Raw genomic sequence first — 16,285 nt, 5'->3', positions numbered from 1 at the left:
GCCCGAGACTATGACTTGGAGGAGCAGAGAGGGCCTGTAGTAGTAGGATTTTCAAGTCCCCGTACCCTGGATACCACACACATAGGTGGCGCCCCTCACCCCCACCGGCCACACTGCCCTGAGAGGAAGGGCTGCTTTATTGACTCCAGCCATTAGGTTACGCTGCCCTGAACGAAAGGGTCACTCTATTGACTCTAGCCATTGGCCACGCAACCCTTTGTGGAAGCGCGACTTTATTAACTCCAGTCACTAGGCAATATGACCACATTTTATAGTAAGGGTCATCAGCATAGGACCTAACTGGCTGTGGGACCGCCTCTGACCTTTCTTTTGACCACACATGACCTGACACCCCACCAAAGGGGGGAATCTACCCCGCAACAGGCTCCTACAAGTTGTCTATGTTGCTCTAAATCCTGCATCACTAGTTTAAAGACTAAACCACAAAACTGTATCTAGCTATAATTCAGGATGAAGGTGGTATTGATGCACCTTTCTGACTGAATCACCTGCTTCACATAAGGTGTTTTGGAATGCAAATATCTAATGTTGCTTTGCACTCTGGGTGCCACCAATACCCTTTCAAAAGTTCAGAAAATACTGTGATGGGAAAGTATTCACACTACCATTAAAAGGCACCCACTTATCTCCTCATACTGTCCTTATAATACAATGGATTATTGGCTGTAAACTATAAATAACACTTTAGGTAGATGAAAAGCAGACTTCTATCATGCAATGAACTAGTTCTCTAACCTGCCTGATCAATGAAAATCTCCAAATTTTTTTTCATTAGTAATACTGGACTATGTATTGTATCTGCTGTCAGACTTCTCATGCTTTATGCTATCTGAAAGACTTCATATACCGTTCAAAAGAATAGGATCCCCATCTGCCAGTGTGGACTCTCTTACCTTCATTTCAATAACAGTTTGTAGAGCTTTTGTCTTGGCTGAGTCAGGGGCATTTTCAAACCGACGATGCATCTCCTATAACAGAAGAACAAGGAGGAAAGAGTGAAAACAATGATATTTCACTTCACCCCACGGACTCCAGGGAAAGTTATCAGAACCTTCTCTTTCTAATGCAGCAGAATTCTACCCTTCTACAGTCCTCTGATGTTTCCAACCCTTCAATCGTCCTTTCACATCATAGAGGACAGGCTGCAGTCCAGTGAACAGAACTCTAACTCAGTTACACAGGCACAATAGAAACTTGGTCTTTGACCACCAAAATAAAAATATCCAAAATAAACTGTAAAACTGACGTACTCAAAATCTCCACTACCTTGCTGGTGAGTGAATCCTCCGTTTTTTAAAGGCAATTGTCTTCACATAGAAGATAGAACTATTTTAAAGAAGATAAACATAAACCAGCTTATTGCTGTTTTTATTAAACATGCTGTTGTGAGCATCTGTGTTGATAATGCTCCTTTCCATATTTTCCACCCCCAGAGTAGCAACCACCTAGTTACCTATGATGAAAATCTCCCTGCACAGAGACTGAAAGTAGCTGAAAAAACATGATTGGATAGCAAGTTGCTCCAGAGGCTCACAATGTGCAAAGGGGAGGATGACAAATACCTGTGTGATATTTCTGTAGATATGTAAAGGGCATGCACTCAGGTTGCTAGAGCGTTCCAGAGAGCTGACTAGAGAATATAAATGGCAACAAGCTGAACTGCTCTATAGCACTTTCCAAGTTGCTGCAGGATACAAATAGGTAGCTGGAGAAAAAACAGATCTGTTATAGTGTATCTGTCCCTCTTCTCTGTATTCATCTTCAAAAATGAAGAGCAGGCCTTTAGATGTTAAATGTATGTATCACCCTTATGTCACACACTATGATATTAAATACGAGAGAAATGTAGGCAACCAAAACATTGCCATGCCCAAAGTTCACTGTGCTATGGTGCACACAAATCTAAATTGTTATTGCACTTTACCTAATATAACAATTTAGATTTCCCGGCCCAGACAAAAAAGAATATTCACTCACCCTTTCCATAAAAATGGTAATGAAAAAGATAGTATTTTATTTGCTAGTCAAAAAGGTTTTTTGCCCCCATATAAACAAGCAGGGCCGGCTCCAGACACCAGCCCAATAAGCCGGTGCTTGGGGCGGCCAAGGGGAAGGGGCAGCACGTCGGGCTGTTCGGCAGCGGGTCCCTCTCGGAGGGAATCACCTGCCGCCGAATTCCCGCCGAAGAAGAAAGTGGCGCAGTGGAGCTGCCGCTGGAGTGCCACCGATCGCGACTGCGGCTCCCCCCCCGCCCGCCCCACCGCTTGGGGCGGCAAAAACCCTGGAGCCGGTCCTGAAACAAGCAAGCAGAATTTGCAAAGCTGATTTATATAGTGCTTTCAAAAGATATGCAAAGATTATTTGAAACTCTGTCAGGTAGGTAAGTACCTGCTGATAGGGTAACTGAGGCAGAATGGTGAACTGATTTGACAAAGACCACAATGGGAGCCTGTATCAGAGCAAGATTTAGCAATCTGGAATTCAGGTCTCTAAACCTCTAGGCCATTCCATTTCTTGCCTTTAAAACACAGAACTTTCTAGATGTTTATACTTGTATGTGATGACGATACAGCCAACAATCTCTCTCTCTCTCTCTCTTTCTCTCTCTCTCTCTATATATAATTTGTGTATTTTCTGAGATGCTATCTTTACAGATAAATGTCAGTCTAAACTGAAAACCTATTAGTAATAGTCAGCTAGCAAATAAACAAGTACACATAGGGTTTAAGCCAGAAAAATCTCTAAAAATACACATGCTACTCTCAGATTTGACAGTGAAACAGAGAGTCCCTTGTCAATGTTTTCACTGAGGCCACACAGAAGAAAAGCCACACAACAATACCAGTTTAAATTCCATAAATATCTGTTAAGTGGCTTTGAGTAAATACTGTCTGAAACAAGAGGCCCCAGTTTACATCTTTAAAAATACTCACTGAATTTAAAGCCCGTGTTTACAACTCCATCAAGAGTGAAAACATGTTTAATGGAAGGTGAAGAGAACAGGGTTTGAATTCCATGTAATTTATCATTATCTTCCAGAAAACACCATCCTGGCCACTATGGATGTAGAAGCCCTCTACACCAACATTCCACACAAAGATGGACTACAAGCCATCAGGAATAGCATCCCCAATACCATCACGGCAAACCTGGTGACTGAACTTTGTGACTTTGTCCTCACCCACAACTATTTCACATTTGGGGACAATATATACCTTCAAGTCAGCGGCACTGCTATGGGTACCCACATGGCCCCACAGTATGCCAACATCTTTATGGCTGACTTAGAACAACACTTCCTTAGCTCTTGTCCCCTAACGCCCCTACTCTACTTGCGCTATATTGATGATATCTTCATCATCTGGACCCATGGAAAAGAAGCCCTTGATGAATTCCACCATGATTTTAACAATTTCCATCCCACCATCAACCTCAGCCTAGACCAATCGACACAAGCAGTCCATTTCCTAGACACTACTGTGCTAATCAGCGATGGTCACATAAACACCACCCTATACCGGAAACCTACTGACCGCTACACTTACCTACATGCCTCCAGCTTCCATCCAGGACACACCACACGATCCATTGTCTACAGCCAAGCTCGAAGATACAACCGCATTTGCTCCAATCCCTCAGACAGAGATAAACACCTACAAGATCTCTATCAAGCGTTCTTAAAACTACAATACCCACCTGCTGAAGTGAAAACACAGATTGACAGAGCCAGAAGAGTACCCAGAAGCCACCTACTACAGGGCAGGCCCAACAAAGAAAATAACAGAACGCCTCTAGCCGCCACCTTCAGCCCCCAACTGAAACCTCTCCAGCACATCATCAAAGATCTACAACCTATCCTGAAAGATGATACCTCACTCTCACAGATCTTGGGAGACAGACCAGTCCTCGCTTACAGACAGCCTCCCAACCTTAAGCAAAGACTCACCAGCAACCGCACACCATACAACAAAAACACTAACCCAGGAACCTATCCTTGCAACAAAGCCCGATGGCAGCTCTGTCCACATATCTATTCAAGTGACATCATCATAGGACCTAATCACATCAGCCACAAAATCAGGGGCTCGTTCACCTGCACATCTACCAACGTGATATATGCCATCATGTGCCAGCAATGCCCCTCTGCCATGTACATTGGCCAAACCGGACAGTCTCTACGCAAAAGAATAAATGGACACAAATCTGACATCAGGAATCATAACATTCAAAAACCAGTGGGAGAACACGTCAACCTCTCAGTGAGGGACTTGAAGGTCAGTTTTGCAACAAAAAAACTTCAAAAACAGACTCCAAAGAGAGACTGCTGAACTCAAATTAATATACAAATTAGATACAATTAACTTTGGTCTAAACAGAGACTGGGAATGGTTGGGTCATTACACTAATTGAATATTTTTCCCCCCCATGTTAAGTTCTCCTCACACCTTCTATGGGTCATCTCGATCATCACTTCAAAGTTTTTTCTTCTGCTGCTATTGATAGCTCATCTCAATTGATTGGCCTCTTACAATTGGTACGCGTACTTCCCCTTTTCATGTTCTCTGTATGTATAAATATCTTCTGTCTGTGTGTTTCACTCTATGCATCAGATGAAGTGGGCTGTAGCCCACGAAAGCTTATGCAGAAATAAATTTGTTAGTCTCTAAGTTGCCACAAGTACTCCGGTACCTTTTACTCTTTCTTTGACTTTCCTAGTTCTCAAACATGTATGTAGGGGAAAGAGGGAAGAGTATTGAAGAGAATTCTCTGCAATTTTGAGCACGCAGAAAGACCCCATTAATGCCAAGTGTCCTGTTCTGAGCTACAAGAATTTTCCCTAACTGCCTCTGGCACACAACTTACAAGTCTGTTTCCTGTATTATTGTTAAGAAGAAATACAGTAACTTGTTACAAAAGAAAAAAAAAAATCTTTCCAAGATGTTCAATGAAAGAGGGAGACCTGGAAGAGCAAAGGGCAAATATAGAGATTCTGCCAAAATTGTATTGTACAGAATGTTATTTTTATTCAGTAGTACTAAGTACTTTCCAAATATGCAAAGACAGACCCTGCCCCAAGAATATAAAGACAACAATGACTGAATGGCAGGAAACAGATATAACGCACCATAAAAGCAATTTCTTTTAGGGGGTTCTGATAGCAACCTTTATCTTTAAATCTTGCAACCTTTATTTGAGAAGGGGGAGGATAGTTCAGTGGTTTGAGCATTGGCCTGCTAAACCCAGGGTTGTGAGCTCAATCCTTGAGGGGGCCATTTAGGGAACTGGGGTAAAAAAATCTGACTGGGGATTGGCCCTTCTTTGAGCAGGGGGTTGGACTAGATGACCCCCTGAGGTCCCTTCCAACCTTGATATTCTATTATATCAATCAGCCTTTAACACCCTACATTGTTTGCAATAGGACTTTGTTCTTTAGCACAGGAAAAATTCCCACCAGCATAGAGAAGGCTTTTGCTTAGCCTATGAAATTCCACTCCAATTTGGTTGAGCTATAAGGTGTTGAAAATCACCATTTCCCATCTCTGGAGTGTGATATTAATGCTTAATTTTGCTCCCCTGCCCCAGCTGCAGCATCGATTGCACTGGGAGCCCCCAGGAGCAGAGACTCAATCTAGCTGCTGCTGTTGCAGCAGTGAACTGACAGAGATGGATAGGATGGGCTCCAAGACAGCACAGTGGCCAGAAGCACCATCTCTAGCTTCCCCGCCAAGGGTGTGGCAAGAAACCATGGATCAGAGAAAAGGCAAATAATAAATTAATAATAGGGAACCAGGAGAGCATGAGTTCTAAACTGCACTTCTGCTGCCTGTTGTTAATTCTGTATCCTTTCACGACCTTTATTAAGCAATGTCTTATATTCCACTGAGCGGTTATATAGTTAGAGAACAGAACTCAGCTCTTTAATATATCAAACCCAAATACCATGGTCTTAGCCACATTGACTCACGGAAAGAGCCTGCCCTATCTTTGTCCTTGGATATGCTGTCTGTTAAAGGGGAATACTGATACACCGATCACATACTATTTCTGATGAATAGTTCACAGAGGATAATTATGTCAGCCAGCAGGAGAAGGCTAAGTCCTGTCGCTCAAATGGTAGAAGTATGTGCTGCAGTGTTGAAGATTCATGGTTTGCACCCCACTGATAATACCAGGAAGTTGCAATTTACTATTAAGGGGGGTGAGTGCCACACAGGAGAAATCTGTTCTTACCCTGCCTCCACCACTGACATTTTATGAGACACTGGGCAACTCACAAGCCAAAATTGTGCGTTCCTTATTCTCTGGTTGTCCAGTTTGAGACGCCGGAGACCTAACTTGCAAAGTGCTGAGCACTCTCAACTGCAACTGAAGTCAATGGAAGCTCTGAATGCTCAGCACGTCCGCTAGTAAGGCAGTATGGTCTGGTGGAATAAGCCCATGACTGGAAGTCTTGAATTTTAATTCTGGCTCTGTGTAAACGTCCGGTGCGGGGGTCGGGCCCTCTCAGGGGCCGTCGGGGGCCAGGCCGCCTCACTACACGGCCTGGATCGGTCTCAGGGTTCCGCCCCTCTGGCAGGGACTAGGCCAAAGGTACACGGCCTCTGCAATGAGCTCCTGCTCTCCGTCAGGGTCCGGCAGTAACTCAGGCCCGGGCTCCGGTCCTCACTGCCGGAGCTGGGGATTACAAAGTCAGTCAAGCCCCCGCGCTAGCTCAGGGCGGGGCAATAAACAGTAGTTCGGGCGCTCAGCTCCGTGGATCCGGAGCTGCGCCCTGACAAACTCAGGACGTCCCAGGCCCTTATTCAGGGGAGGGCAACCCCCAATAGTCCAGGGCGCTCAGAACCTTCCTTCAGGCTGAGCAGTAAAGTCAGGAGTTCAGGCCCGGCCCTCAATCAGGGCGGGGCAGCACACAATAGTCCAGGGGGCTCAGAACCTTCCTTCAGGCTGAGCAGTAAAGTCAGGGGTTCAGGCCCGGCCCTCAATCAGGGCGGGGCAACAAACAATAGTCCAGGGGGCTCAGGACCTTCCTTCAGGCTGAGCAGTAAAGTCAGGGGTTCAGGCCCGGCCCTCAATCAGGGCGGGGCAGCACACAATAGTCCAGGGGGCTCAGAACCTTCCTTCAGGCTGAGCAGTAAAGTCAGGGGTTCAGGCCCGGCCCTCAGTCAGGGCGGGGCAGCACACAATAGTCCAGGGGCTCAGGACCTTCCTTCAGGCTGAGCCCAGGCAGGGTTAGTAGCCCCAGGCCCTCAGTCAGGGCGGGGCAACAAACAATAGTTCAGGGGCTCAGGACCTTCCTTCAGGCTGAGCCCAGACAAAGTTAGTAGGCCCAGGCCCTCAGTCAGGGCGGGGCAACAAACAATAGTTCAGGGGTTCGGGTTCAGGTCTGGGTATCAGGAGCTGAGCACGGACAAACTCGGGACGCCCCAGACCCTCAGTCAGGGTGGGGCAACAAGCACTCGTTCAGGGCAGCAAGCAATAGCTCAGTGGCGGTGCCAGAGCGCTGGCTGGAGGGGGAGACTGCCACCCGTTAAGTGGGGTGGCAGGGGGGACACAGGCCCACCCACTCCACTGTGTCCCAGCCCGGGGCCCTAAGAGCGGCAGTCAGTCTGCCGCTGTGTTGGTGGGGTCCTGACCGCAACACACCAACATGGGTTCGCTCTCTGTTGTAGCTAGACTGGGGTCAGCTACCCCCGGGCTGATTTCCATTTCCTCCTCCATTTGTACCTGCTCCCCGCTGGGCTCGGCAACGGGGTCCCACACCATGGGTTCCTCACTTCGCAGAGGGTCGTCCGGGTCGGGTTGCTCCTCCGGTCTCCGGTCAGGGGGGCGCTCGGGCCCCTCCTCGGGGTACCGTGCTCGGGGCAAGGGTGGCCAGTCTACCTCGGGGTACCTTGCTTGGGGAAGGCTTGGCCAATCCGCGTCGGGGTACCTGGCTCTGGGGAGGTCCGGTCGGTCGGTGTCCGGGTATCTGGCTCTGGGGCAGCTCGGTCCGTCCGTGTCCGGGTACCTGGCTCTGGGAAGCCTTGATCTCGCCGGAGCTCGCACCGGCACGTCTGGCCTCTCCGGCTGCTGGGCTCTAACTGAGGGCTGGGGCCTGGCTCTTATACTTCCTGTCCCGCCCCTTGACTTCCGGGGGGCGGGAACAGGTGGCGGTGGCTCCGCCCACTTGGGTGCCAATTCAGGCTCCTCTCCCTCAGGGGCCGTCGGGGCCCAGGCCGCCTCACTACACTCTGTCATTTTCACTGTGTGCCATCAGGATACTCACTTTGTATTTGTCTTTGTCTCCTCATCTATAAAATGGGGATAATGCTCTTATCTTTCTCAGGCATTATGAAGATAAATTCATTAAATATTTGTGATGCACTCAGATGCTACAGTGGACAAGCACCACTAAACATCAATGTAAATGTATAATTTCATATACAATCAGAGTTTGGATGGTGTGCAGTAAACAAGACATAGGACCACACACTGAGATGAAGACAGAAAGAAATATTGAACAGATGCCTCATACCCAAGTACTAGCCATCTTGATAAACAAATGGGGTAGAGACATCCTGTGGGGAAAAAAACAGTATGCGATCAGGTAATTAGAGACTGTATCATAATACATATGCACAAGGGGACAAATTAAGGTTGAATAAGAGCATAGGACTGGAAGGGACTTCCTAGAACAAAGTTCAGTCCCCAGTATACAAAGTAATCACATATAACCCTTACATAAAATTTATCAAGTTCCATCTAAAAATTATAGTTAGGTTGTTTGCCCTCACTACTCCTAGGGGAAACTGTTCCAGACTCTCATTCCTCTGATGGATAGAAACCTTCTTCAAATTTCCAGCCTAAATTTAGTCATGTCGGTGTCAACTTTGTCCTTTATCTTAAATAGCTGTTCTCCTTCCATGGTATTTACCCCTCTGATGTATTTAGAGAGAGCAATCATAGCGTCTCTTAGCCTTCATGCTGCTAAGGCTAAACACAAGCCAAGCTCTCTTAGTCTCCTCTCCTAAAACAGGCTCTCCATTCCCCTTAATCTGTTACCCCTTCTCTGTACCTGTTCCAGTTTGATTTCCATCCTTACCCAACTAACAATTCCTGTATTAATCCCTATCTTGTCCACCTTCTCTAAATTTCCCATGAGATACCATGTCAAATGCTTTACTGAAGTCCAGACAGATTAGAGCTAGGTGAGATGTGTACATCTCAGAGCCTCACAAGTTTACACAGGGACACTCAGGAAAGTTCAGGTAAATCAAGTAAAGCTATAAAGTCCATGTGCATAAAAGTAAACATGGTAAACCCCCTTGTGGATGCACTCATTCAGGAGAAAGGTGGATGTAGTTCCTGATGCACTAAGTCTTCAGCTTGGAGACACACAGTGTTATTATACTATACGTACCTACTAAAATCAAATAGAATGTCTTTTTACTAATTCCTAATAATACTTCTAACAAATGTTAACTCCATAAACTAAAAATAAATGTAAGGAAACTGTGTTCTGAAGGAATACATGTTGTACTGAGGTTTTCCACATAACGATTTATGCGAAGTCAGACATTAGATGAACCCAAAGTCCCATCTGGTATTAGTCTGACCTCCTGGATAACAGAGTCCATAGGTTTTCCCATAATTAATTACTGCTTCAAGTCCAATAACTGTGGTTGAGCTAGAGCATATATCTTTTTAAAAAAAACTAGAGCTGTTGGTTAATTGCAGTTAACTCACCCAATTAATTCAAAAAAATTAATCGTGATTAATCACACTGTTAAACAATAGAATACCAATTGAAATTTATTAAATATTTTGGATGTTTTTCCTCATTTTCAAATATATTGATTTCTGTTACTACACAGAATACAAAGTATACACTGCTCACTTTATATTATTTTTATTACAAATATTTGCACTGTAAAAATGATGAACAAAAGAAATAGTATTTTTCAATTCACCTCATACAAGTACTGTAGTGCAGTCACTTTATCCTGAAGTGTAACTTACAAATGTGTTTTTTTTTGTTTGTTACATAACTGCACGCGAAAACAAAACCATGTAAAAGTTTACAGCCTACAAGCCAACTCAGTCCTACTTCTTGTTCGGCCAATTGCTGAGACAAACAAGTTGGTTTACATTTACGGGAGATAATGTTGCCTGCTTCTTATTTACAATGTCACCTGAAAGTAAGAACAGGCATTTGCATGGCACTTTTGTAGCCAGAATTGCAAGGTATTTACGTGCCAGTTGTGCTAAACATTTGTATGCCCCGTTATACTTCAGCCTGGATATTGTTCATTTTAAGAAGACTTTCACTGCAGATTTGACAAAACACAAAAAGGTACCAATGTGAGATTTCTAAAGATAGCTACAGTACTCGACCCAAGGTGTAAGAATCTGAAGTGCCTTCTAAAATCTGAGAGGGACAAGGTGTGGAGCATGATTTCAGAAGTCTTAAAAGAGCAACACTCAGATTTGGAAACTATAGAACCCGAACGACCAAAAGAGAAGATCAACCTTCTGCTGGTGGCATCTGACTCAGATAATGAAAATGAACATGCGTCGGTCTGCTCTGGTTTATTGAGCAGAACCCACCATCAGCCTGGATGCATATCCTCTGGAATGGTGGTTGAAGTAAAAAGGGACATATAAATCTTTAGCGCATCTGGCAGGTAAATATCTTGTGACGGCGTCTACAATAGTGCCATGCGAACACCTGTTCTTACTTTCAGGTGACATTGTAAACAAGCAGTAGGCAGCATTATCTTTTGCAAATTGTAAGCAAACTTGTTTGTCTCCGCAATTGGTTGAAGTAGGACTGAGTGGACTTGTAGGCTCTAAAGTTTTACCTGTTTTTTTTTTTTTTTTTTTGAATACAGGTTTTTGTTGGTACATAATTCTACATTTGTAAGTTCAACTTTCATGATAAAGAGATTGCACTACAGTATTTGTATTAGGTGAATTGAAAAACACTTTTTTTTACACTGCAAATATTTGTAATCAAAATATAAAGTGAGCACTGTACACTTTGTAATCTATGTTGTAATTGAAAGCAATATATTTGAAAATGTAGAAAAGATCCAAAAATATTTAAATAAATGGTATTCTATTATTAACAGTGCGATTAATCACGATTAAAAAAATTAATCGCTTGACAGCCCTAGAAAAAACAAACGATTTAAAATTTTCCAGTGATGGAAACACTTGGTAAGTAGTTCGAACAGTTAATTATCCTCACTGTTACAAATGTGCATCTTATTTCTAGTCTGTATATGTCTAGCTTCAACTTCCAGCCATTGTGGATTTTGTCCTACCATGGTTTGCTAATCTGAAGACCCCATTATCAACATTTCTGTTCTATGTTATTTCAAGGTAACATATGGTTCCTGAGATCTATCATGCATCAACTCAGAGGATTTTTAATAACCACTTGAAAACAGATATCACTATGGCTTCTCTCTGAATAACCCAGGAGTCAAAGGTGTGACAGTTTTTCATATACTAAGTAAATCATGAACAAAATGTACTTTCAAAAAAACAAAACCCTATCAAATTAGTGGAATAGCTGTGTATGGCATGTAAATTGTGCCAAGCAGGTAGACAAGAAAGCATCACTTCCTTAGAAGGAAAACATCAGTATAACTAATTCCTAAGGCTGATTTTCAAGATGAGCAATTAATATAGTTTAACAACAATACTGTGTCTAAAATATCATTGGGTGATGAAGTGTTCCCGGTGTGCAATGGAACAGCCAAGGGTTGACAAATTCCAACCACATCTTTTCTGATGAGAAAAATGTCAAAAACAGTTGAAATTTAAGTCATAACCTGTCATATAAATAGCCCTCAATAAGAAGCAGTACCAGTGCTCAATATGAAAAATATTAGTTCTAACTTAAGGTTATTTGTATTGCAGTAGCAGCTACCATGTGATAGGTACTTTCCAAACATAGACTGTTCCTGCTCTGCCGAGATCCTACAACCTTAGTTGACAACCAACATATGAAAGATGAGGGGAAAGGATACCATCAAAATATGCACACTTTATATACTGCATAAAGAAAAAAACCACAAACAACCTAATTAAAAACAGTAAGGTTGCAAAAGTCAAGCACTGAAAAGTTACGACATGCCAGAATTTAAATGGCCCAAGCAATCTTAATTCAGCCCTCTTGTGCATGTGTGATATGATGGAGTCTTTGATTATATGATCTCACTCGATTTTTTCCACAGGAGTAATACCTCATTCAGTGAAGGGACAGTTATTCAATATTTTTTTTTTTATCCATTTCATTCACTGTGTGGCCACCCAGGCCTTATTTAATGCACAACCTCTAACCCCAGCACTGTGTGGCCACCCAGACCTAAGTTTATTATAATAATTTAAATAATTTAAATTAAATATGAAAAAATAATTAAGCAGTAAAAGTTTACTGCCGAGTTTACATGAGAGTTAAATGACTGAACTGATAGAAGTCACTTGGCTAAGCACATGGAATCAGAGTTTAAGTGCTAATCTAGCTTTTGACAGCAGTAGCCTCTTCTGCAGGGGCAGAGAGAATAGTTTATATTTGAACAAATTCCAGTGCATTTCAGCTCGGTGACTAGTTCATTCAAAGTTAATAAACTAAATGGGAGTTAGGAAAGTTTGTTTTCCTCTTCCAATATGTGAATTAAAAAAATAGGTGTGAGAGAATGAAATCTTCTAGTTCTAATATTCTGAAGGCTATGGTGACCAGAAACAATCAGTTCAATTCACTGCTGACATAAACTACTACTTTGTTTAATAAACCAGTTTTAAATGCAAAAGTGTGTGATAAAAATGTTCATTAAAAAGCGTTTCTTCTGTACCCAGCATATTTAAAGCTGTTTTATTTAAGAAAAAATATATTGTTTTTGTGCATTTTAATTTCCATCCAAATACAGATTGACACAAATTACAAGTAAAAAATAAATTTCTTTTTTTACTAAGTAATTAATCATTCACCATTTTCTAACTTAATAAAAATGTAATAGTTAAGAATCTGAATAAATGTAAGCTATACAATTGCTTAAAGAAATGAGCATAGATACAGTGCATCCTCCTGGTTAACAAAGAGAAGCACCAAATTTAGTGTAAAGTTTAGTTGAAAATCAGCATGTTTTAATGGCTACCTACCAATGACAATCAACCTTTCTTTAGGAAAATAACTAAAAAGTAAAAATGCAAAATATGATAAAAATAAATTATTTAAATCAAGGTTTCTTGCATGCTGACTTAAATCACTGGTTTAAATCAAGCCACCCTGCTTTTCAGACTGATACTTTCCTAGATACAGTATACTGTACAAGCTGTAGGTACGACCTTCATTCTTTTTCCTAGATGCACGACATTGCATTGGGTTGTACTAAAATGCTTCTTGTTTGAAAATCTGGCTGTATTTTAAAGAAGCCTTATTGAGGGAGCAGGAACAAACCATCCTAATGTGCAGAAAGAATAGCAAATATGGCAGGCGACCAGCTTCCCTTAACAGAGAAATCTTTGGTGAGCTTAAACACAAAAAGGAAGTTTACAAGAAGTGGAAACTTGGACAGATGACTAGGGAGAAGTATAAAAATATTGTTCGAGCATGCAGGGGTCCTGGGGATGTTCAACATCTTCATTAACAATCTGGATGACGGGACGGATTGCACCCTCAGCAAGTTCGTGGATGACACTAAGTTGGGGGGAGGTAGATACGCTGGAGGGTAGGGATAAGGTCCAGAGTGACCTAGACAAATTGGAGGATTGGGCCAAAAGAAATCTGATGAGGTTCAGCAAGGACAAGTGCAGAGTCCTGCATTTAGGATGGAATAATCCCATGCACTGCTACAGGCTGGGGACCGACTGGCTAAGCAGCAGTTCGGCAGAAAAGGACCTGGAGATTACAGCGGACAAGAAGCTGGATATGAGTCAACAGTGTGCCCTTGTTGCCAAGAAGGCTAATGGCATATTGGGCTGCATTAGTAGACACGCTGCCAGCAAATTGAGAGAAGTGATTATTCCCCTCTATTCAGCACTGGCAAGGCCACATCTGGAGTATTGCATCCAGTTTTGGGCCCCCCACTACAGAAAGGATGTGGACAAATTGGAAAGAGTCCAGCGGGAGGGCAACAAAAATGATTGGGGGCTGGAGCACATGACTTATGAGGAGAGGCTGAGGAAACTGAGCTTGTTTAGTCTGCAGAAAAGAAGAGTGAGGGGGGATTTGATAGCAGCCTTCAACTACCTGAAGGGGGGTTCCAAAGAGGATGGAGCTCGGCTGTTCTCAGTGGTGGCAGATGACAGAACAAGGAGCAATGGTCTCAAGTTGCAGCGGGTGAGGTCTAGGTTGGGCACTTCCAACAGCACGGGGGAGATCAGACCCAACTCCGGGAACCTCCTCCAGCTGCAGGAAGCTCCGGGGCTGCTTCCCAGCTGCAGAGCTTCCTGAAGCCAGAGGAGGTACCCGGAGCTGGGTCTCTTCTCTCCTCGAGAATGGCCATGCAAGGGAAGAGCAATTCCTGTCCCTCCCCAGCCAGCCAGGACTAGCAGCTAGGCGAAATCAAACTCACCTTCACCTCCAGGAGCCTCCTCCAGTTGCAGGAAGCTCTGCACCTCTTGCCTTCAGAGCCCAGCACAGAAGTGAGGTGGCAATCCTTAAGAACAGCTTTGCAACCCCACCCCCCGCCCCCCATGATCCCCTTTCCCCCACAGTTACAACACCGTAAAATTTCAGATGTAAACCAGAGTGGATAAAAATCAATGATTTTTTTGAAAAATGGATTTTCTTTTTTACTTAAATCGAATTTTTTGATAAAATAGTTTTTGAGGAAAAAACCTATCTAAAAATTTTAATTAAGATACATTATTGCTACTATCTCATCATGGAATAGGGATTATAAATTATAATGCTATAGTTTGAAACAATATATTCATGTAATGTTTAAGAAGTTTTGTAAATGAGTTCCAATAGTTCATGGATTAGGGACCCAATCTTATGGGGTTCCAGGGGCTTCTGTATAGATTATTTAGGTTAATCTTTCTATCTACCCAATGGGACTCAGTGCTCAGTCTACAAGATACCATCAGATATGCTTAGTTTTGTAGTTGTCAAACTGTGGATTTGTGTCTCCAGCGAGACCATGCTTAACAGCAAAAATGTTTTTAAATAAATAAATAAAATAAATATATAGAGAGAGGTGAGAAATAACAGATCTCAACCCTATTGTCCCGCTGAAAATTTGTGTACACAGAGCCAATCCTTAACTCTCTCTCAAAGTGCAAAGTTTCAAAAAGTTCAATGAATAGAAGATTGTTGGGGGCAGAATAGATCTGGACAAGGAGAAGAAATCTGGAGATAAATGTGAAAAGGGAGGGACAGGCAGTAGAAACAAAAAGTAAAACTGTCTGAGCAGCATATTCCAGAAGTCTTGAGGTCTTTCTGAATGTAGCCTTCGTTGATTTGAGATCTACCATACCATTCTCTCACCAGAAGAGAAATCCTATAAATGACAGCAGGCCATAAAAGAGACCCAGTTTGGGAATATTTTCATGAAGTTCCTACCTACCTGTCGGTAAGACAGGCACTGCAACAAAGAAATGCAAAGCCTGGTTGCCCAAATGAAACATCATCATGAGAAGTGTTCCTTTTCAGGAGGAAGCTGAGTTGAAGATGATGAAAGGAACATGTCTGAACATGCAGGATCTTCAGGTTGGTAAACTTTTTATTTCATACTTCTTTCTTAAGCACTGCCATTTTCCTACTGGACTATTCTTGAATTCTCATGTTTGAGCAAAAAAAATAGTTGTTATTCTATGGTGCCAACCTTTTAGATGCAGCTGTGATAAAAAATAAACAGCTGAAACAGGCAGATCTTCCTTTTACAATTTTACCTTTAAAGTAGTACTGCGTGCAAAGGCTGAAATTGTGGAAAAACAACATCACTTGCCCCATAACCTCAGCCATGCTAAACACAACGCCATCTACAGCCTCAGGAACAACTCTGACATCATAATTAAAAAGGCTGACAAAGGAGGTGCTGTCGTCATCATGAATAAATTGGAATATGACCACGAGGCTGCTAGACAGCTCTCCAACACCACATTCTACAAGCCATTATCCTCTGATCCCACTGTGCATTACCTAAAGAAACTACACCATCTGCTAAAAAAAACTCCCTGACAAAGCACAGGAACAAATCTGTACAGACACATGCCTAGAACCCCGACCAGGGGTATTCTATTTGCTACCCAAGATCCATAAACCTGTAAA

At 42.8% G+C, this 16,285-nt stretch overlaps 1 protein-coding gene across 5 annotated transcripts in view; it reads right to left on the bottom strand.

Annotated features, from left to right (window-relative positions):
* The window catches only part of ERC1 (ELKS/RAB6-interacting/CAST family member 1), a 539,904-nt gene that overhangs the window by 408,483 nt on the left and 115,136 nt on the right, over positions 1-16,285 (bottom strand). For all 5 annotated transcript variants that reach the window (XM_054035177.1, XM_054035195.1, XM_054035205.1 and 2 more), the window contains exon 4: positions 915-989. In XM_054035177.1, the coding sequence (XP_053891152.1) occupies positions 915-989 (75 nt within the window). The remainder of the gene's footprint in view (positions 1-914; positions 990-16,285) is intronic.

Source organism: Malaclemys terrapin, chromosome 1, assembly GCF_027887155.1.
Source record: "Malaclemys terrapin pileata isolate rMalTer1 chromosome 1, rMalTer1.hap1, whole genome shotgun sequence".
In the NCBI taxonomy this organism is placed as follows: Eukaryota; Metazoa; Chordata; order Testudines; family Emydidae; genus Malaclemys; species Malaclemys terrapin.
Note: the sequence above shows the minus strand (reverse complement) of the source record. Positions and strands in the feature narration are given on the sequence as shown.